At 32.6% G+C, this 25,016-nt stretch overlaps 1 protein-coding gene across 3 annotated transcripts in view; it reads right to left on the bottom strand.

The window, feature by feature from the left end:
- The window catches only part of TSGA10 (testis specific 10), a gene marked incomplete at both ends in the record, with an annotated part of 44,666 nt that overhangs the window by 11,629 nt on the left and 8,021 nt on the right, over positions 1-25,016 (bottom strand). For 2 of the 3 annotated variants that reach the window (XM_084234593.1, XM_084234594.1), the window contains 6 exons: positions 1,496-1,681; positions 4,177-4,287; positions 5,770-5,938; positions 7,016-7,071; positions 11,090-11,244; positions 13,823-13,938. In XM_084234593.1, coding sequence (XP_084090719.1) covers positions 1,496-1,681; positions 4,177-4,287; positions 5,770-5,938; positions 7,016-7,071; positions 11,090-11,244; positions 13,823-13,938 — 793 coding nt within the window. The remainder of the gene's footprint in view (positions 1-1,495; positions 1,682-4,176; positions 4,288-5,769; positions 5,939-7,015; positions 7,072-11,089; positions 11,245-13,822; positions 13,939-25,016) is intronic. The other variant, XM_084234595.1, reaches the window with a different exon arrangement.

The following is a 25,016-nucleotide window of genomic DNA, read 5'->3' as shown; positions in this document are numbered from 1 at the left end:
ATTTATGAAAAAAAAAATCATTCAAGAGAAAATTCATAGAGGATGAATCCTGAATGGCCTACAAACATAAAACAATCCCCAATTTCAGTTCTAACCTAGGAAACACAAAACAAAAAGTTTAAGAAAATTTAAAGTCTGCTAATACCAAGTGTTGATCTGTATTTGAGAAAATAAGTACATCAGCTCTGGTAGATTAACAACTTAAGCAACTGGCAATACTTAGAAGAGTTAAAAATATATCTTGAATCCAATTACTCTATTTCCAGGTATAAACCTATACCCAAGGAAAACACAAAAGAATGTTGCAGTATTGTATTAGAGAAAAAGTGAAAATAAATTTCCTTCAATAAGGGGATGGATTTTTAAAATAAAGTATTTGTAACCAATTATCATCACTGCTATTGTTGCGTGTGCCCTCCCTCTGAATGTCAGAGAGAGCCTTGATGTGATGTCAGTTTTTATTTCAGACAGTGTAGACACAGCCTTAACATATCCTCTCTCCTTCTTGGAGGAGACAACTAGTATTGAGGATTGCCTATTTAGCAGGTGCTTTATTTATACCATCTTATATAATTAAAATGAAACCATGTTATTATAAAGAAGAAAATATTTGTAACAATGAATCTAGATGCAACATTTAGATGTATACTCGATGAAGCAGACTAAATTTCAAAATTATAATTGAACAAAAGAGGAAAGTTGAAAATGGGTATCTTCAGTATATTATCACTTAAATAAAAACTTAAAGTACAAAAATAACAAGCTTCATTTGTGGTGACAGATATATAGAAAAGCATAAACATATGACAAGGGTTTATACAACTGAGATGAAAGTTATGCACACCAACCCTGAGAAGGGAAAAGGATGAGGAGTTATATCTGTAATGTTTCGTTTCTTTAAATAGAGATTTGAGAGAAATATGGCAAAATGTTTGCATCTTTAAACCTAAGAAGTGGGTATATATATCTTTTATGTTCGTTTTGCAGAGTTTTGGAATGCTGGAAAGAGTTCATAATTAAAAAATGAATGTTAAAGAGAGCATCCCTGGTAGCCTAAGGGATAAGTCTCAGCACTATCACCACTATGATTTGAGTTTGATCCCTAATCCACATGGTGCAGCAGACCTCTCCTGTCTTGCTACTGTTCCCCCTTAGTAGTATATTTCAGTCAATCTGCCTGTTCTGCTCCCCACTCTGTCTCTGGTGAATCCTTTCACCCTCCCCAACACCTCTGGCCTAGACCCCAGTTCTTCCAGCCTAAATAAAGATATAAAATAAATAAATAAATAAAGGGAAAGATGATTCTAGTAGTAGGGAAGGTAAAAGGTTAGAGGAGAACCAGAGAAGCTATAAAGAAAATGGTTAGCAGGATAAAATTCAGTGTATATTTAAATAATTTAAGTGCCACCTTATATTTTAGTTTATGGAAAAGTTAAGCAAAAACTTTAATAGAATGCAGGATTAACTAACTACTCACATATTTCCCCAAACTTACTTGTTCAACCTCTCTATTGAGGGCATCAACTTTTTCTTTTAATCTGTTATTCTCTGCCTCAGAAGTGATAAGTTCCAGTTTGAGAGTATTATTATCTGCTTCTGCTTGGCGGGCCTTATTTTCCCAGTTTTCAGCATCTTCATTGGCTTTTCGGAGTTGGTCCATCATTTGTCGGTTTTCAGATTCCTAAAAGGCAAGCCCTCAGGTATTACTTTAAAAGTTGTAAAATGTTCAACATATAATGCAGCTTACTTGTCAGGTCATTGGGAATTTACCACAACAAACATTTATAACACAACCTTGAGGAATCCTACTTATACTCTTAGTTTAGAAAATTGACCAACCTTTAATTGAAAATAAAAGAGTGGGACCAGGATCTGGAACATGAGTCACATGCATCTGTCTAGTAAAGATAATTACCCTTATCTCAATTACCTGGAGGAATATTTTTGTTCAAACAAAATCCTTCATCACCTCCTTTCCCCATATTTCTGCTTGTTGACTACCTGCTGGTCTGATTACTGAGCTTCTGCGTTGGCCTGAGCTGCTGTACCTGTGTGCTCCCATCCTGACTATGTTTCCGTATTGTATTGATTACAGAGCTTCTGACTGCTTGCCCATCTCAAACATAAGCTTCTAGTAATTCTCTTGGTTTGGTCTATTTCGTGTCCAGTTCCTGCCTTTCATTCATTACCCCAGTCTTAATTTTCTCAATCAGGGACTGTGCTATGAATCACTTTTGCTTGTTACTCTAATAACTGCCTGAAAATGCTCAGAAGGAAATATCAAACTTAGACCAATAAACACTATTCATAAATGTACATCTACATATTGGGCATACAGCATAGCACCACATTGTTAAAATCTTAAAAATTCTGTCATGACAGATGGACTAAAATAGGCTCTTATTTTTAGAGGAAAAAATTCAGTCTTAAAAATAATATAATAAAATGATTTATCTTTAAAAGGCCATTTTATTTTTATTAATTAATTTATATATATATTTTTATATCAGTGTTCGTTTTTAAACAATATGTTTCCCCCAACCCCCTCAGGTGTAGTCCCCATAGAGTTTCCTTCACCAGTGCATCCGTGCACCATCACCAGAGTCCCCTGTGCTCATCCCTCCTACCCTCTGATCCCTCTCCCTCTCCCTCTCCTCCCCTGCAGGATGTCTAAGAGGCTATATTAAAGAACATTTTAGTAGTATAGTTTGGCCAACTCACTGTAAAAACTCAGTTATAATTTGGTATTTAATTTAAAAGATACTAGATCTGTTTCTATCCTACCTTTTAATAAAAGGTACATTTACATATGAGAAATGCTAAAGCAAATGAAATGACCAAATTGCAATAAAGTATCACCCTATAAGTCTTTTAAAAGAAATTTAAATTCTCACAAACATGATTAGTTTATCATAAAACTGGTTGAAATTCAGCTGATATCGCCATCTTGTGGTCTGGTTGTGCCTTGACAAATATAAAATATCTCTGCAAAGTCTTAGTCAACAAATTATCAAGATTTGGATAGTGTCAAAGTTCAGATTTTCCAAATATGCCAGTAGAATGTGATGTGTTTTATCCATTACTGTACTAAAAACAACAGTTGTGTTCAGAATATGTACTTGGGAGGTATATCATGTAATACACATAAAGTGAATTTTACTGCTATCAATCTTTACCCTCTTTTAGAGGTTCTTACTGTCTTGTCATTTTCTTAAAATTGTCTTACAACTTTATGTAGTTAGTGGTGGATGAACAATCTCCCCAATCACATCTTGGATTTCTTAGAAAATAGAAACTATACTTTATATTAAATTCAGTTTGTGACAAGGTAATGTAAAGTTCAGTTTAAACGATGAAAAAAGACAATGCCATAAAACATGTCTCCAGCCCCCACCACTGTGTATCTCTTTCTCGTAGCAACTAGAAACTATATTTTACCACTGTTTGTTTATCTGCCCAAAGTTGCCAAAGCAGGTTTGTGCTCAAGATAAGCAATATCATAAAGAAAGTAAAACTATTTTTTGGTATTCTCTAATTCCCATTTTTTTTGGTCCTTCCCTACCCACAGTACCATCTGTATTCACTGGGTTCATTATAACACTCCACCAAGGCAACATTTGCTGTCCCCATTGGAATCTTTTGCAATTCTTGACTGAAAAATGGTATAGCCTCTCTTAATTGCTGTCCCTCCTACTGATTTACCCTAACATACCCAGGATGACCTTTGTAAAAGACAATTCTTCAAATAACTTCTGTGCTCAAATTGTCATGAAAACAGTTTTAACAAATAGATGGCCCTACAACAAGGTGATCAAGGTGATCAACTCTGATCTGCTACATAATGAGGCCTCTTTTCAAAGGTATGGTAGAGGAAACACTATTTTCAATTATTAAGGAATCCAAGTTGGTTCCAGTCCCATGGCCTTCAGTCAGTTAGGAGAATTCTGCTTATCTATAAATGGCCAAGTAGCAAACTAAAATGGGGCATATTCTTGAGATACCTTTGCAGACATGGGTAATATTCTAAACATATAATTAACCCATAATTATCAATAGAAAAATATTCTATGTATTAAAGAAAGACTTAATTTACCTGTCACTATGAGTAGTATTGATCAATAACTTTAGCAAAAACTCTTAAGTATCATGAGCAGAAAGGAAAATATATATACATACTTCAGACTTTAATATATTCTTCAGCTTGTTAACCTCCAAGTTAGTATCTTGGACCTTCTGTTTTATGTCATTAAGTTCATTATGAGTATCATTCAATTTTTTAGATAGTGCCTATGAGAAAAAGATAGCTAGATTTGATTAAAAATTGCTATAATTCAAAACTACCATAACTTTTAAAATATTTGCAATATACATGATAAATAAAAGTTAATACCTAATATTTATGCTCATATAAAAACAGTCAGAGAACAGAAGTCCAAACAGTGAATGAGCAAAGAAGCCAAACAGAGACTCCACAAAAAAGAAGTACACATGAGCAACACATGAAAAAGGTTAAAATTAACTAGTAATCAAAGAAAGGATAATTAAAACAAAATCCTATTTCATTCATATAATATTAAAAAGTTATAAAAGATAGTATGAACATATTTAAGTACAGTGAAAATAAGTTAAAAAATATGTTAACAGTGGTTATCTCTGGGTAGTAAAAATTAGCTTTTAATCTAGTTTTTAATCAGGATTTTCATAAATACAAGCTGTACTTGCCATTAGCCTATTTGCTTGAGTTATAAGTAGAATACAAAAAGGTAGATCCTATAAAATCACTTATTTTGTTCTTTTTTGTTATTCATTAACTTTAATAAAAACACTTTAAGATGTACAAAAAGGTTTTAGAGCTACAAAAATGTATGGAAATAGAACAGAGTTCCCAAATAACCTACACTCAGTTTCCATCTATTTCTATGGTACATTTATTAATATGGTACATTTGCCACAATTAATGAATGAATATTGAAATATTTAATAAAGTCCATATTTTATTGCTCTTTCATTTTTATGGAATGTTCCTTTTTTCTATTCCTGGGTCCCATTATTCAATAAGTTTGAACAAAGCATTTTAACATCTCATGTAATTTTTTTAACACTTAATTGAACAGTCACATCTGCTCATATAAATTAAAAATAGTAGCTAAAAAACATAAATTTTTATGATACAAACTGAACATAACATTGAGAGTGATAGGAAAGTGGGATAAATCATCTGGATCAAAGAATTTTGAGGGGAGAAGAAAGCTTCCAAAATAGACTTCTTCAATGTTCAAATTAAAATAATATTGGAAATGAGAAGTGTGGATAAACTGAAATACATTGGCTTAAAGAAGGAATAATTACAAAATAAAATTTCCTTAAAAAAAAAAAATCAAGCCAAGTGGCAAAAAGGACCCCAAAATGTGGCACAGTAATACTAAAACAGATTAAGACTTAGTCAAAGAAATAAATCTACCCTTTTCATGAAAGTTTCTAAAGGTTTTTATCATTTGCTTGTTGGTTTATTTAAATACTTACCCTTTAGTAAGTACTTTCTAAGCTCTAATAAAAACCAATTATACCCCCCAATTCCCTCTTTTCTTTAATATTTAACACTCTAGATTTTAAATTTTCATTTTGAAATTATGTGGCATGTTCTATATAAATAAAGGTTAAAAAAGGGCTATTTCAAAAGTCTGAGGTTTCTTAAAAATGAATTAAGTACAGTAAATCAGAAGAAATAAATTTCTTTCTTGGAGAAAAAGATCCTAAGACCAACTATACCTGGTTCTCTTGTTTAGCTTTAGAAAACTGTTCTTGAAGATTGTCATTCTCATGAGCCAAGATATCTCTTTCCCTAGCAATTTGAGCCAGCTCATCATTTGTTTCGTCCAATTGCCGACGCATTCTGGAAATATCTTGTTCACACATAATTAAGGCTTCAGTAGACTGTCTATTTCACAAATCAAATAGTACATAAAAGACATTTTACTGACACAAATAACAAAATCTCAGAAAGCAGAACATAGACAGTTAACATGAAAACAATTGAAGAAGTCTAAAACACTTAAATTTACAGAAATACTGAGAAGACAGTGCACAGGAGTTTCTCTATGTTGCCAACATTTCACTAAGAAAAAGGATGCTAAATACACATAATAGTCAATGGCTAAGTATTTCAAAACTGACACTCAAGAAGAGGAACACCTTCATCCTACCTCTCTGGCTGTCGATTTAGTCTCCTTTGCAGGTTCCTCCTCCTCTGCCCTCTTAAAAATCAATTAGAGCTTATCCTTAGTTTCCTGATTCTTCCCACTCTACCCCTTCTCTTAACAAATGTAATTCATATCCATGGCTCCCAAACCCATCTATACCCAGATGACTCCAAAGTCATCCTCAATCTTTCTTACACTCCAGACTTGTATATTTAACTGTTTACCAGATATGTCAACAAGAAGGTCCTATAATTAGAGGGATGTCATCTTTCTCCACACACTTTCATTTCGTCCAGTATTCATCCCCAGTCAGAAACCTGACATTTTTCTAGATTCTCCTTCATAAGCAAGCCATTCCTGTCTCCTCACGTACCGACCCCAATCTCTCATCACCTCTTTGGCTTGAGTGTTCTAACACAAAAATATGAAATTCTTTAATGATTTCCTATTGTGCAAAGGATAAAAACAAGTCTAATTTGTCTATAATACTATGGCATCTGCATACCTGTTTAGTCTTTCCTTTCTTCACTTCCCCTTATACTTTGGGCTCTACATTCTCATCTACTTGTCATTCAAGATGTTCTCGAACATGACTTGTGGTTCTTTGTTATTCTTTCTGCCTTAGATTCCCTTCACTTTATATGGCTAACACCATATCCTCCTTTACATGTCCCTAAACAGAGTCAGACCTTCTTTCAACATTAAAGAGCTTCATTATTAGTAGTTAACATCACGTGCCTTTTTCCTATTTTTATTCCTATGTTAGTATTTTACCCATAATTGGTACACAAATATTTGTCGAATAAATGATTTACCTTGAAGCCTGTTCCATCTCAGCAATGATATTCTTCATGCCTGAAATGGTCTTTTCCTTGAAAAGTAATATTAAGTATTAAATAAAAAATTAAACTGTTATTTCTGTTAAAATTGAATGAAAAGAAAATTTTCCTCCCTTTTGATTTCCATTTTGTTTTAATAATGTATGTCTTATTCTTCTTTTCTATACTTCCAAACCTAAATATTAATATGGATATTTATATTGGATAAAAAGAGTAGATTATTGGTTTTGGAGGCAAAACCAATGATTTGCCTTTGGGCTGTTCTATACCGGGTACAGGTCTGATTCACGTCCACACTTCATGTTATAAAACTCACAAAAGTGAGTTATATAAAACAAAATTTAGTTCTTAATAATTCTGATCAAGTATATTATTTTAGTCATCAATAGCATTTCAAAACTCTGCTCTAGTGGAATTACTTACAATAGTATAGTATAAATTTCAGATATCAACTACTAAGGATGTAAGCATTAGGCCTAGAACAAGTTTATATATATATATATAAAACATTGAGGGCCTCCCCTGGTGGTGCAGGCGGTTGAGCGCCGCACTGTGAAGCTGTCCGCAGCCTCTACAGCGCCAGTTCAATCCCGGCTGGCCTGCAAGGGTCCCACATGGCGAGGCAGACCTCTCCTGTCTCACCCACCGCTCCCCATAGCAGTGTATTTCGTCAGTCTGCCTGTTCTGTTCCCCACTCTGTCTCTGGTGAATCCTCTCACTCTCCCGCACATCTGGTCTGTACCCCAGTTCTTGTATAAATAAATAAATAAATCTTTAAATAAAATAAAATTAAAAAAAATTGATATTCTTCTTTTTCCAAGAGCATAGCGAGGTAACAGAATTAGTGGAATTAGTCAAGGTTGAAATGGTTATCAATCTTAATGCCATCAATGTATCCATCCCTCTTTCATTTAAAACTGTCATTGATTCCTGAACTAATTAGACACCATATGTAGATATTTAAGGCTGACATTAGTCCTAAAAAAGCAGAAAAATTATGCTTTCACCAAATAACTAGATTTTACTTTGCTCTTACCACATTCTCCTCTCCAGGGTATTTGTTACCTCTTTTAGCTCTAGTTCCCATTCTGATTTCTACTAGAATGGTACAGATTCCATATCTGGCAGTAATGAATATGGGGCCATAGTTAAAATATCCATTAGCAAAACCATTAGCTGCAGCTCCCCACCCCCACCCGTAAGTAGCACAAACCAATGGAAGAAAAACTCAAACAGAAAATACTGATTAAAAGACTATTTACATATGCTTTTGAAATGGAATATATTTCTAAATAAATTCTTACAACTAATTAAACTTCTAATGTTTCTGAAAATTATTACTTGGTTAAGCTTATAAACCTAAAAAGGACTTTCCTTTATCAATAAAAATTAATCTTGAAAACAAGTTCCTCTAAGAACATTGTATAGTATTCAGGGCAATAAAATTACTTGGTAGAATCCAATAATATATCCTCTTAGCCTATTTTTCTCTTTAATATAATCCTAACACCATCATGACTCAAATTATTGAAATGTATGCCATCAGTATCAGTTTAATATTCCTTGTACAACTGCAATGATTTTGTAACCAGGGACATAGATTCAAATTATTGTTAAAAATTTAAATTGGACATGAGAGTCATGAAAATATTTACAAAAAGAAACTATTTTACACAAATAATCCTAGAGTTTTCTTACTCAAAAATCTATAAACTTGCTATTGAGCTTTCTAACTTTGATGGGTAGCAAGTGGTAGAACATCTTTTTAACCTTATTACCAGAAAAAAATTTCACCTTATTCACTATTATATAGATTTTTCCACAGTAACTTATTTCTATAGTTTTCATATTAAACTGTGAAACTTGCATTTCATTGAAGAGTATTAGTAAATTCAGCTCTGACACATCATAATAGAGAACATTTCCTCTTTTGAATGCGTAACACTACTTTAAAAAGGTATTTCCTACAGAGGATGTCACAATCTTATACAAAACTCTCTGTTTTTAAATGAATTTGCAACTCAATATTCATTGTGAAGGAAATGATAATGTTGGTATAGTTAGCAGGATGGAAGAAATGTGAGTTACATACAATATAGGGAAATAAGAACAAAACAGATCTGAAAAGTTTATTTCTAAATGCTATAGTTTTTTTCTTAAAAATCATGTTTAACTACTAAAAAATTGGCCTGAAAATAATGAGGCAAAATTCCATCTTAAAAAACCCATGAAATTTCAAAAATATTAAGGTATAATTCTAAAGTAATGACTCTACTTTTTCAAACAAAAAACAATTTTATTATCTACTTCGATGACTTCAATCATTATATTAACTATAATTTTCTCTCCAAACCTAAAAATTCAAGAACTTATGAATATTTTAAAATTATTTTTTAGTTTTTTATTGAGGTAACATTGGTTTACAACACTGTATATGATTTTGGGGAACAGGCTCATCTCTCAGTTGTATGTCGCCACACCAAAGAACTCTATGCATATTTCAACTACATGTCCCAAATATAGGCAATAAATTTTCTCTCTAGGGATAAAGCTAAGTGAAATAAGTCAGAAACAGAAAGGTAAACACTGGGTAATTTCGTTTATATGTGGAATATGGAAAACTAAAACAAAGGGTGAGACAAAACTGAACCAATAAAAAACCCTAGAAATCTGACTGTAGAATTGAGGCTACTGAGGACTATGGGAGAGGACTACGGGTACCTTGGTAGTGGGTATGGTGACATGCACCTGAGATGTGATCCTATGCCTCAGAATCACAAGATAGTGATATAAACCAATGTTAGCACAAAAGAAAAATAAAACTTATTCTCTAAGCCATTCTATTTCCTGTATTTCCAACTTCATGCATAGAAACTGTTCAGAAAGCACATCTCGTCAATTTTACTTCCTTAATAATTTATTCCTCTCATAGATATTACCACTATGCTAATACAGTTCTTATCATTTTCCTTCTAACTAGCTTCCTTGTCACTAGTCTCATTTCCCCATAACCCATCTTTGACATTTCCTTTACATTATTTCAATGATTCCCTATGCCCATGACAATAGACTCTAAACTCAAGATACATGTATTTTTATTATTTAGTGCTTATCTATCCCATCTCATCTTCTGCATCCTTCCTGTGCCATGCTTACCTCTTCGCAATCTATTCTCTAGCCATACTAAACTATGAAGAAATATCATGGAATTCTCTTCTGAAAGACACTAGGCTTTCATATAAGTTTTCTACCTGTTTGGGTCACCCCAAACACTTGCTTCTCACACTTGCTTCTCTAAATCTTTTCCTGGCTAATTCCTACTCATCTTTCAGGGCAGTACAGGCACAATCACTTCTGGAAATCTTTCCAAATATTTCCCCTCCCCTAATATAAACCCCCACACTGAATTAGGTGTTTTTCTGTCAAATTCAATCATATATTATGCATATATCATTATGACTCTTAGCACATACTATAATCGCATCTCTACCTTCCTGCCACTGATATTATAGGCTTTTGGAAGATATCTGTATATCCTCATTATCTAACATAATACCTGGTACATGTCATTTAATGCTTGTTGACTGTATAGATGGATAAATGAATGAATTGGTTCCCTTAGAGAGGGAAAAGACCTTATTTCAGTGTTGTTGCCTTTGCTTAAGACATTTATGGAAAGCAGTTTCATCAGATTATAAACTAGAAAAGATGGCAACATCTTTTTCTTTATTGTGTTTGAGCAACTAAAAATACTGAATAAAGACTATCATTCAGCTTTAATTACCAATTCCACATGCTCCTTTCTCAAAGGTGACGGACAAAGTAAAAATGTGCTCCTGGTTTTGAACATAATTACAAAGGCCGTTTCAATGGAATAAATATTTGCTTCCCAAGGGAAAGTATTGAATACATACTTTCTAAGACTACCTTGAAATATCTCTAATCAGATATTAAATTTTCAGTTCTCTAGAAAAAACATTGAGAAAACCTTATTGTTTTATTCAGATTCAAATTCAAACATTTTCTTAATCCACAGTTTTCAGAACATACTTTCATTGCCAAACTCTCTCCAAGGGATGCAATATTCTCAGATTTTTTATCCAAACACGCTTGCAGGCATTCCTTTTCTTTAGCCAGATCGTTCAGGGTTGCACCAAGAATGCTGATTTCTTCCCTCTGGGTAATACTTTGTCTTGTAAAATTATCTAAATATGTAAGACATTGTTTTAATCAAGATAAATTTTTATCTGTTCAAGCAGATTGAAATACCTTCCAAAACATATTCTCCTATATTATATTCAACAACTGAAAATAAGTACTATATCCCAAATTAAAAAAATGTTTTTTGTTGTTAGTTTTAGAAACTAAGATGAATGGTAAATTCTAAATGACTCATAAATGTACAAACACAAACATTTGAATAAAACAACAACGAAGAGCTCTATATCAAAATTTCTCAAGGATTTACTTGGCAGGGGAGAGGAATATAAGTGTATAAAGTAGGTGAAACATTTTAACAACCTGTAACATTTTCCCACTCTAGATTCCCCTCCTTGTAGTCTGGAATCACCATTGTACACACATCATTAACCAATAGATCTTAATAATAAACTATTCAATTACATTATCTTCAGAGTTAAGTGTCTTTTCACTCTTGAAATTGATCCACAAAATCAAAATATTTAGATTATTCTTAAACAGCATGAACAATTTTTCTATAAATAAAATCCCAGGAAGTCTGATTCAGGGAGAACATTGGCAAGCCATTTTCAACATAAGGCCTGAACGGTACAGAATAGTGGTTTTCAAACTAGTTTCTCCACCAGCGCCACCAGCATCATCTGGACACTTGCTAGAAATGTAAATTCTTAGATCTCACCCCAGACCTACTGAATTAAAAATTCTGATTGGGGGCCTCCCTGGTGGCGCAGGCCTTTGAGCGCGCAGCACTGTGAAGCTGTCAGCAGCTTCCGCAGCACAGGTTCAATCCCGGCCGGCCAGGGAGATACCCACACGGTGCAGCAGACCTCTCCTATCTCACCTACTGCTCCCCTCAGCAGTGTATTTCAGTCAGTCTGCTTGTTCTGTTCCCCACTCTGTCTCTGGTGAATCCTCTCACCCTCCCGCACATCTGGCCTGTGTCCGGGTTCTTGTATGCATGAATAATTTTTTTTTTAAATTCTGATTGTACATGAGGAGTGTTGTAACAAGACCTCCTCCCAGGTGACTAATGCTCAATGAGGTTTGAGAACTACTACTCTATATAAAAAAGATACAAAAGTTCTGGCAATATTCTATTTCAAGGATCCTGGCTCCAGAGATCTTCATAAGTTGTCTAGGTGATTCTGACATGCACCAAAGTTTCAGAACGACTGGCTTGGAGCTCTAGAAGGGAAGTTCTGTTATACCACACTCCTGTGTAAATCCCTGCCAAGTGTCATCCAGTGCATCAGTAAGGAAGGTAATACCATACTGCCATATGAGGGTAATTTATATAGTACTTGTACGTATCATATGCCTTTTCCAAACAATATTTTCTTTAATGCAAACCACCAGTGATTGGGTATTGTTTTGGGTATTTAGATATCTGAGTTCACACCCACTGGCATAAAACAAATTTTAAAAGACCTAAAACAGCTCTAGTATCTATCTTTCAGCTTCAACAAAATCCTTAACCTTACATCGCACTCAAGCTTCCACATTTTTCTGCTACTCTTAATAGGCAAACTTCATGAGATTTCTCTGTTCTTCCTATCTGTTTCCTTAGTTCCAAACCATTCCTCAAACTTCTCCAGCTTCCACATCTAACACTCCACTCAAACTTTTTGTCAGTTTACCAAAACCTCCATGCACATATCCCATCAGCACTTTTCAGCTTCCATTTTATTTTACTTCTCAAAAGTATCTGACAATTGATCATACCCTCTTTTAAAAAATATTTTGTTGCCTAAAAGCAAAATAAAAGAAAAAACCCACTCACTTCTGGGTTTTCTTCCTACTTCTTTTGACTTATTTCTGAATGCACTTCTTATTTTCTATACTTTCCTAGGTGATTTCATGATTTTAAGATATAATTAAATGCTAATGTGTCCCAAATGTATACCTCCAGCTTAGATTCCTTTTCTGAGATACAAATGTATGTATTTAACTTTTACCTTATATTTTCACTTGGGACTTAAAATATTCAAAATGAGTTCTTCAGTACTTCCCTTTCATATCTTTTAATATTTCCTACCTCAATAAAAAAAAAACTCCATCCACCTAATCACTGATGCCAGAATTTTTTAAACTATATACTAGCAAATGTTAAAAATCTTTCTTCAGTTTTAAAATGGTGTCTCTACTTTACAGTTATAATATTTTCATGGGAATCACTGGTAAGAAATATCGATAGGCGACTTTAAAAAATAATTCTCCATAAACTCAAGTAGTATCATAGATATAGCTAAATATATGTATACTTTCCACCAAAATATACAAATAATACACTTGAATTATAAACAAGTCACAATACAAAAACTTGTAAATTTAAGTGATCATCATAAATTTACAGTGTTGCTGCTTTATCTAGCTGTTTATTCATTGAAAAATTAAGCCATAACTAAGTACTTATGTTCTTAAATCTAAGTGAAAATAAATTTCACTATCAAAAGAAAAATGCATGCATTTTTCCATGATTTTTTTATTCATAAAATAAATTTAAGGACCTATCACAACTAATGAGGAAAAAAAATATCCATTTTCTACCATATTTCTTAAATTAGTATTAGGAAGAAAACTCACCAATTTTTTCATCCAAGCACATAATTTTTTCCTGAGTAAGTTGTAGCTCATATTTTTTCTTAGCCAGGTGTCGCTGAGTATCAGAAAGATCTTTCTCTGTGTTTTCATATAAAAGTCTGCAAATATTTTAATAATAAAACTAATTCTGAAGTTTTTGTGTTTGTAAATTTTTTAGCATACTTAAATCTAAAAACTTTTGAGGACAATAATATGCATTTTTTTTCAGTATTTTTATAAAACTACACTATAGGAAGTTTGGAGAGTAAAAGTTAAAAAGGGATCCTCAATGCACCAGTCTAACATAAATAGCATTCTGGTGTTCATTATTCAGTATTGTTTTTTGCCACGCATATTTTAAAGTTATACTATAAATTAAAAATTGAATCGTGACTTTTTACCTCCATTTAATCTTTAATATTTTTCAACCTTACAATACAAACATCCAAACCATTTTCTGAGTGAAAAGCATGAGCAATAACCATTTATTTTTAAAAACGGAATAAAATGTTGACATGCAACATTGTGCAAGTTTAAGGTGTACAGGGTGTAACTTTGATATATAATAAATGATCACCAATATAGCCAAATTTATCACATTACATATTTATAATGCAATATTAATATTTATAGTCAATACACTGCATTATTAACTCTCTCAGGCTTATTTCTACTTTAGCATGGTTGAATAATACTCCATTATGTAAATGTATCATATATTTTTTATCCATCATCTACTGATGGGATTTTAGGGTTTTTTTTAGCTATTGCTGGGATTTTAGGGGTTTTTTTAGCTATTGCTGTGATAAACAGGTAAGTGTATGTGTCATCACAACCATTTTCATTTCCCTTGTTAGATAATATGATAGATTTTTAATTTTTTGAGGAATCTCCATATTGTTTTCCACAGTTGTCGGACCAATGTATATTCCTACCAACAACAAATATGGGTTCCCTTTTCATCAGATCCTCTCAGTACCTGTTGTCTCTTCTGATGACAGCTATCCTACTAAGTGGGAGGTGATAGCTCATTGTGGTTTGATTTGCATTTCCCTAAGGATTAATGATGTTAAATATTTCTTTTCATGTGTGTTTGCCATTTTGATATCTCTTTGAAAAAAATGTATATTTAGTTCTCCCCATTTTTTAATTGAATTGTTGGGGACTGCTGTATAAGCTGACTGAATTCTTTACATATTTTAGATATTAACCCCTTCCTGATAGGGGCTTGCAATTTTTCTCTCACTCTGTAAGTTGTCTTTTCATTTCATTATTTGTTTCTTTTGCTGTGCAGAAACTTTCAAGTTAGATATCATCCTGCGTGCTGATTTTTCCTTTTGGTGTCACATTAAAAAATATCATTGCTGCAACCATTATCAATGAGCTTCTACCCTATATTTTTTCTAGGTATTTTATGGTACAGTATGGTGTTTTGTTACAGGTCTTATGTTTTAAGTATTTGATATATTTTGAGTTCATTTTTTTTAGTTCATTTTATAAGTATGAAATATGAGTCCAGTTTCATTATTCTGCATTTTTCTGTTTCCCAGCACTATTTGTTGAAGAGACCATCTTTTCCCTATTAAGCATTCTTAGCTCCCTTGTCAAATATTACATGAACATGTATGCCAAGATTTAATTCTGGGCTTTCTATTCTGTTCCACTGGTCAATATGCCAGTACCATACTGTTTTCATGACTATGGCATTTTAGTATAGTTTGAAATTTTAAAGTATAATGCCTCTAGTTTTGTTCTTCTCTCTCAAGATTGCTTGGCTATTTGGGGCCCTTTGTGGTTCTACATGTTTTATGTGAAGAAACAAGAGACTGGTTCTTCCATTTCTGTGAAGAATGCCTTTGGTATTCTTTTTAAAGGAGATTGCATTGACTCTGTAGATGACTTTGGGTAGTATGGGCATTTAAACAATATTAGTTCTTGTAATCCATGAACTTGGAATACCTTTCTACTTGTAGATGTGTTCTTCCATATCTTTCAGCAGTCTTAGCTTTCATTGTACAAATCTTTTGTTTCCTTGAGTAACCATTTATTTTTAAATAAATATAACCATTTACTTAAGTACTCCCCAATCAATGATATTTACGTTCATTTTTCACCATTACAAATAAATCCCATTTTACAATAATCAGGGAAAAGTCAAACACATTTCTCATTCCTTATATAGACATCTTATACTTCACAAACCTTTTGCAACTTGGGATCCTGATTCCTCAGTATGGTATTATTCTCAAAGCAATTTGACATTTGTTCTCAAGCTATACTTTTCATCAGTACTCAGATTATACAATTTACACAGTTCTAAGAGAATTACACTCAAAGTCATTCAAATTAATGTTTTTACAAGTTGTAATGTGTAATGATGGTTTTTACAGTTCTCTTAAAACTGTCTTCCAAAGTGGCTATACCATTTGAAATCCCACCAGCAATGAATGAGTTTCTGTTGACCCAAATCCTTGAGCATTTCTTGTCAGTGTTCTGGACTTTAGTCATTCTACAACAGTAAATTTATGAGTGTTTCATTGTTTTAACTTCCATTTCCTTTATGACATATGATGTGGAATAGCTTTGTATTTTTTCATAAGTTTTCTCTTTTTCTGTGTATCTTCTTTGTTGGGTGTCTTTGGCCCAATTTTAAATAAGGTTGTTTCCCTTTTGTTGAATTTTTAAAGCTTTCGTATATTTTATATAACGTTTTTTCCCTCTGTATTAAAATTGTTTTTTTTTTCCATTAAGTAACATTGCATTATGACACTACATAAGTATCTGGTATGCATCACTGAGAACCAATGTATGTATCCCAAAGTTCACTGCCAGAAGTCCAATTCTATCCATCAAACCAATGGGATAACAGTTCTCTATCAGATTTGTCTTTTGTAAATATTTTCTCCCAGTCTGTGGCTTGTCTCATTTTCTTTGGCAGAGCAGAATTTTTCTTCATTTTAATATTATACAGCTTGTCAATTATTTCTTTCAAATACTGTGTCTTGGGTATTATATCTAAAAAGTCTTCACCATAGCCAAGATTATCTGTTTTCTCCTGTGTTACCACATAGAAGCTTTGTAGTTTTGCATTTCACATTTAGATCATCATCCTTTTTGGCTGATTTTGGAGTCTAGATGTTTTTGTTTGGTTTTGGTATATGGATATCTAGCTGTACTAGCAACATTTGGTGAATACTCTATCTTTGTTCCATTGTATTGTCTTTGCTTCCCCATCAAAGATCAGTTGACTATATTTATGTTTCTGGGCTCTGCAGTCTATTCCATTGATCTATCTTGGGCTTAGAGATCACTGATGCACAGAAACAGACACACAGGCCTCTTTTTTGAAAATATGCTTCTAGGTTATGAAAACACTCCAATTTGTCACAACTATTTATTGATCTAACATAAAACCTCACACAGAACAGCTTCTACTACTAAAATCTATTTACAAATAAATTTTCATTTAAGCAATATAGAAACAGATGAGTACTGATTTTGAAACCCTGGGAATTCTGTTCTTCACCATCAGTAAATCCCAAACAGTAATGATGCACTGCAGAACTTCAATTCAGACATACAGAAACCTAGGTGTATGCTGAACTATATTCAGAATTCAACTTCTATTAAGTAGTGTTGTGAGAAAACTTGTAATTTTCTCATTGATTGACAGAACAGGGAGAAAACATTTTGACTACATTATAGGTGAATTATGTAGCTCCTGAGTAGTTTCTTTGTAATCCTTTACCTTTTATACATATAAACATAATAAGTCAGTAAATTATAAAATGTAAGACATTGCTCTATAAAAAAATTGACAGCTGTCTTCTCAGCAGAAATAGTGAAAATCATAAGATAGTGCAAGGACATCATCAAAAATGAAATTAAAATAATTATGTTAAAATACAAATAATTCCCAACCTTTAGAAAGCAAAACTATGTCTCGGTACCACAAGGTTGCCAGAGAAGTGATGAGAAATGCTAAGATTTTTAATACATTTTGAAGACAGAATAAATTGGATTGATATGGATGTGCCACAAAAAAGATAAACCACAGATCATTTCAAGGTTTCAGGTCAAGAACTGTATAAATGTCATTTCTATTACCAAGATAGGAAGACTGAAAAAACAGATTTGTGTGTGCCAAAGGAGGAAGAGCAGCTGATGCAGAAACTCAGATTTGATAAAGTTAAGTCTGAGATGATTAGGTATTTTAATAGAGTCTATTAGATATTCTGAAGTTCAAGAGAGAATTCCAGGCTGGAGACATACATTTGAGAGTCAAAAGTAACTACATGAAACTGGATAAGATCAAAAGGGTGAGGATATGTACAAAAGAGGAGAGGAGGTGAGGTTTAAGAACAGTTCACTCCAACATTTGGAGGTCAGGGAGATGAGGAGGAACTAGCAAAACAGACTGAGATAGGGTAGCCAGAGATAAATATAAAATCAAGTGAGCACAGCAACTCAAAAGTCAAATGAAGGAAGTGTTGAAGAGCAGAGAGAAAGCACAACTGATAAACTTTGACAATTGTTGCTAATAGTTTAAATAAAATAAAGTTGAGGATTAACTACTGAATTGAATATGAAAGTAAATATTGCCTTGAAATAAAGGGTTGACAGAATGATGGGAAAGAAAGCAGATCATAGCAGATTCAAGTAAGAATAAAAACATGGGAGCCAGAAGTTTAGATACCTCTTTCAACGAAGTTTCCATAAATGGGTCACAAAACTTAGTATGAATATAGAATACCTGAATGATATGATTATAAATCTGAACTAATGGACAAATACAAAACATTGTACTCAACTACTTCAGAATTTTCAAATTCGCAGGTATGCATAGATCACTGCTAAAAACTACCATAAAAGTAGAGGGCAATAAATTTCATAAGGTTGAGATCTCACAGAATATTCTGTGAGAATACTAAAGCTAAACAAGAAACAGTCACAAAGCGATAAATGAAAATTCATTATGTATTTGAATATTTAACATCACATTAATGAATAACCAGTGGATCAATTAAGTAGTCATAATGGTGATTAGAAATATTTTATAAAGAAAGATGTAACGAAACTTGTGGGATTCATGCAGCATTTTGAGGGAAATTTAAGGTCTTAAATATTTATATTATATAAAAGCCTGAAAAGTAATAATATAAGCATTCATATAAAGAAATTTTTTAATAATAGAAAATGAAATCCAAAGAAAATAGAAGGAAGGAAATAAAGAAATAACAATAGTTAATGAAATAATAACACAAAACCATTGAGGTTCACCAAATCAAAAGTTGGTCTTTTGCAAATTCTAGCAGTAACAATAGACTACAGAAAGGGGAAATCACTATAGAGTTTGTGGACATTAAATTGTTGACTATAACATTATTCTAAAAATATTTTACAATTTAGGCAAGATGGACAAATGTCTCAAAAAATTATATTGACTGCCTTAAAAAGAAATTATTAATTGTTCCTTTATCATCAAATAAATAAAGCCTTCCTTCAGAAAAGCTGATATCCAATGACTTCATGGTAAGTTCTATAATTCCAGTATTATACAAGTTCTTCCAGATAATGAAAGAAGACAAAGTAAGTTAGAAAGATTATTATGAGGGTTACATTATCTTAATACAAAATCTGATTTTAAAAAGCTTCAGAGAGGCAATTATTGAGTAATATCAAATGTTAATGTATTAGTTAACTGAGACCAGAAATATATAAAAAGTATAATAATCCTGACCAATTTTGATAAAACACAGTATTCATTCCTGAAAAAAAAAATTCTCAGTAATGTAGGAATAAAGGGAAATTTCTTTAACCTTATAGAAAACATCTATGAAAAATGTATATAGCTAACATCGTACTAAATGTTGAGACTCTGAATGCTTTCCCCTTAAAACATGGAAGACAAGGTTATCCACTTCACCCCTTCTATTTAACACTGTACTGGATACTTCAATGCACTAAGGCAGGAAAAAGAAAAAAAGCATACAGACTGAATAAGTAAAACTGTAACTGCAGAGAACCTACCTGCCTATCTCAAATATTAAATGGCATCCATAAATAGCATAAATGTATAGAAAATTTCACTTCTGCTCATTCAATCACCACATCAATAGGGTTCCAGTATAATCAAAATGAATTACAACTGATAAAGCTACAAGATACAGTTTCTCAGTGAGGAAGAATATGTAAAGCCTAAAGTAAAGAGGAGAAAGAGAAATCAGGACAACAGAATTTGAAGCCTCTGGCTCCTATAGCCACAACAAACTGAACACAGGCACCTCTAGCCACATTAGCAAAAACATTCACACTAAATACTTATTTACCTCCATTACTTAATACCCAAATTCATACCCAAATTCATACCTCCATTACTTAATACCCAAATTCAGCTTTCAGCAAAAAATTATAAGGCATGCCAAAAGTCAAGTAAAAACATTCTGAAGGATCAAAACCAGATTCAGACTCAGATATGACACAGACATGGGAACTATCTGACAGAAAATTTTAAGTATGATATATTGGTTAAGGGCACTGATGGGAAAAGTACACAACAAGGTTGCTGAATATAACATACAATAACAGGTGAGTGGCATAAGCAGAGAGAGAAATGCTTGATCAAAAGAAAATACTAGAAAGCAAATATTGTGACAAAAATTGGAGAATGCCCTAGATGGGTACATTAGTGGACAGGACATAATCAAGGATAAATCATTGAGCCTGAACATAGGTCCATAAAAAACTTCCCAAAATGAAATGTAAAGAGAAAAAAGACTGAAAAGCAAACAAACAAAAACAGAGCACCCAAGAATAATGGGTGAAATTAAAAGGCCAAAGGAACAAAAAGAAGAGCATAAGAAATATTTTAAATAATAATGACCCAGGACTTTCCAAAATTAATGCATAGTATAGTCAATACACTATTGAAGGATTTATACTAACTGGATTCAAGACTTATTATAATGTTAGACAAGTCAAGAACAAAAGGGAAAAAATTAAGAGATCAATAGGACAGAATAGACATCTCAGAAATAGGCCCACACAAATACAGTCAACTGATCTTTGATAAAAGAACAAAGACAACTTAATAGTGAAAGGGCAGTCTTGCAATAAATGGTGTGAGAACACATTGTAGGACATCCATTCACAAAATAAGTGAACCTAGACACAGACTTGATACTTTTGACAAAAAAATCAACTCAACATGGATCACTGACCTTAAGTATAAACTGCAAAACCTTGCAACTTCTAGGAAAAAAAATAGAAAAATAATACATGCCCTTGAGTTTGGGGATGAATTTTAAATACAACACCAAAAGCACAACCCATGAAAGGAGAATTGGTTAAGCTGAACTTCATAGAAACTTAAAACTTTTGCTTTGCAAAAGACACCATTAAAAGGCACAAACAGAAAAAAAAAATTTGCAAAACAACTAATCTGGTAAGAACCTGTATCCAAAATATACTAAAAATTCTTAATACTCAACAATTAAAAAACAGCAAAAATGGGCAAAAGATCTAAAACAGACACCTTACCAAAGAAGACAGACATGGTAATTAACCATATCACAAGATACTCCAAATCATTTTTCATCAGCAAACTGCAAATTAAACTAAACAACTAAAACAACTAAAATAAAAAACACTTCTTTTAATGGCTAAAGTCTAAAAATCTGACATCAAATGTTGACAAGGATGTGGAGTAATTTGAGTAAGAAACTCATTCACTCGTGGTAAAAATGCAAAATGGTACAGCCACTTTGGAAGAGAGTTTAGCAGTTTCTTGTAAAGCTAAATACAGTTTTAGTGTATGATCCAATAATTCTGGTCCTAGGTATTTACTGAACTGATTTGAAAACTTATGTCCACAAAAAAAGTTTATAGCAACTTTATTCATAATTGGCCCAAATTAGAAGCAACCAAGATGTCCTTCAATAAATGCATGAATAAACACACTGTGGTACATACATATGATAGAATATTTTCAGTAATAAGAAATGAGCTCTATAGATAGACATGGATGAACCTTAAATGCACATTATTAAATGAAAGAGGTCAGTATGAAAAGGCTATATACTCTATGATTTCAATAATATAACATTCTGGAAAAGGCAAACATTACCTCAGCCAAGTGATCAAGGGCAATATCAGCAGTGATAAACCACACTGTTAGTATGTTTCCATGATATCCTAGATAGATTATGTACCCTAAAATGACATTTTACCTCTGTGACTTTTTCAAAAACATATTACCCAGTCTAATCATGAAAAAATTATTAGATACACCCCAACTGAGAGACATTCTACAAAATACCTGATCAGTATTCCTCAAAAATGTCAAGGTCATCAAAAACAAGGAAAGTCTGAGACTGTCATAGCCAAGAGAAGCCTAAGGAGACATGACAACTAAATGTAATGTGGTGTCCTGGAAGGGATCCTGGAACAGAAAAAGGACATTAGGGAAAAACTAAGGAGATCTTAATAAAGTATGGACTTTAGTTAATAATAATGTATCAATAGTGGTTCCTAATTGTAACAAATGCATCATACTAATATAAGATGTGAAAACAGGGGAAAATTGGTCTACAATTAAAATACTGTACAAAGGAACTAGAATAGTCAAAATAACTTTGAGAGAGAACAAAGTTAGAACACCTACACAATCTAGTTTGAAGACTCAAAAAATCAAAATAATCACGCATGTTGTCCTGGCATCAAGATATATAAGTAAATTAATGGAACAAAATAATCAAGAAATAGGCCCACATATACATGGAGAACAGATTTTCTACAAAGGTGCAAAACAATTTAGCATAGAGAGGACAGTTTTCAACAAATGGTGCCGGAACAACTGGATATCCAGATGCAAAAATAAGTGAACTTTGATCTATGCCTTGTACAATATACAAAAGTTAACTTGAAAAGGATGAGAGATTAAAGTGTAAGAACTAACACTATAAAACTACTAGGAGAAAACCTGGGAGAAAAATCAGGGACTTCAGGATTGACAAGGACTTAAAAGAACACAAAAGCCACATATAAATTTTTTAAAAATCAAAACATTTCACTTAATCAAAATTGAAAACATTTGCTCTTTAAAAGCCACTGTAAGAAAATAAATAAGAAGACTGGCAGAAAGTATTTGCAAAAGATATAACTGATGAATGACTTATATCCAGAATATAAAAAGAACTTTTACAACTAAATAATATAAACAACTCACCAAAAAGTGTGCAAAAGATTTGAACAGACATGTCACTAAGGGAGTTACATATATGGCACATAAGCACATGAATAGATGCTCAAATCTTAGTCATTAGGAAAGGTAAATTAAAACCATAATATATACCTATTAGAATGGCTAAAATTAGAAAGATACCAGGTGTCGGTGTGGATATGTAACATTGGAAAACTCACATACTGCTGTTGTGAATGTAAAATAAAATAGTACAACCACTTTTGGCAAGAGTTTAATGATTTCTTCAAAAGTTAAACATATATCAATCGTAAGACTCAACCACTCTACCCCTAAGTATTTATCCAAGAGAAACAAGAGCATACGTCTATACAAAGACTCATAAAAGAATGTTCATAACAGCTTTAACTGTTATGGTCCCAAACTAGAAACAACTGAAACTTTGTAACAAAATAATCAAGAACTTTGTAGTACATTTATAAATTGGAACACTATAAAGCAATAAAAAGGAATGAATTGATTATATATGACATAATGGATTAATTTCAAAATAACTATGCTGAGTGAAATTGACCAATAAAAAATACATACACTGTATAATTTTATTTATATAACATTTTAGAAAATCCAAGCAAAACTCACTAACAGAACATATCTGTGGTTGCCTGGAGATTGGTAGGGTACGGAAGAGGTTACAGAGGGCTTTAGAGGACTTTTAGGAGTGATGATTAAGCCACTATCTTGACGGTGATGATAGTTTCTTAAGTACCTACATATGTCAAAACTTACCAACTGAATACTTTATGTGCAGTTTACTCTATGTATGTCACTACACTTAAATAAAACTGTTAAGGCAAAAAAAGTCCATAAAAAAACCCAAAATATATGTTAGAATATTTTAAACTACTAAAAATGTTTCAAAGAACTTCTAATGACATGGGAAATTGTTATGGTATAGAATTAAGTGAAACTGGCTCTCTATATAATTTAATAAAGGGTGATGTCAATTACATAGAAAGCTTACATACACACAGAAATATTTCTGGTTAGAAGTATCTATTGGGTTGTCGGAAAAGTCATAATGCATTTTTTTTCTATGTTTTTCAAAGAAAAAATACATCATGTTGACTTTTTGAACAACCCAATATATTAATAATAGTTTTCCTTGGGTTATGAATAGTGAATGATTTAAATTTTCTTTACTTTTTTCTATTTTCCAACATTTTCTTATTTTTTATTTATTTCTTTATTTTTTTTTTTTGTGGGACCCTCGTCGGTGGCCGTGGAACGAACCAGCACTGCAGAGGCTGCAGGCAGCCTCGCAGCCCAGTGTTCAACCACTGCACCACCAGGGGAGGCCCCGTTTTCTTATTTTTATTTTACCTGGTAAACAGGAAACTAAAAAATAAATGAAAGGATAGCATTTGAGTGATCATCTGGCCTGACAAGAGATTCAAATATATGTACCTGTAGACACTTGGAAAATTAAAGAGGGAACTCTAGGAACTCATATGTGAACCACATAACTGTATTTCATTCTCACCATGAACTACTATTTTTTCAAATGTTCATAGATGAAATGGAACCAAACCTTACTGAGTCTGTAGAGTCTATTTCTCATGTCAACAGACAGTAAAAGTGACACCATTAACATGGAGAACTTCAAAAACTTATTTCTCTATACTTATTGCCCTTCGCTTTAAATGGTATTTGTTCTGCTACCATACCAGTATGTATGGTATGGAAGGGCTAATCACAGTACTTGACATTCAATTAATAGAAGCTACATTACATATTCTTGTTTGTCTGCTAGGACTTTTCATAGTATATATTCTAAGTCACTCTATTTTCCTCAGCTTTATTAAACCTCTGCTTTATTCTTTCTTATACCATTCAGATCTCAGAACAGAATGTAAATTAAATAGTCAAATATGTTCTATATCTAGAAGAGTTTAGTAAAAACTATTTCAATTAAATATTGAGGATTTCTGCAAATGT

Source organism: Talpa europaea, assembly GCF_964194135.1.
Source record: "Talpa europaea genome assembly, chromosome: 6".
In the NCBI taxonomy this organism is placed as follows: domain Eukaryota; kingdom Metazoa; phylum Chordata; class Mammalia; order Eulipotyphla; family Talpidae; genus Talpa; species Talpa europaea.
This window is presented reverse-complemented; position numbering and strand designations above follow the sequence as displayed.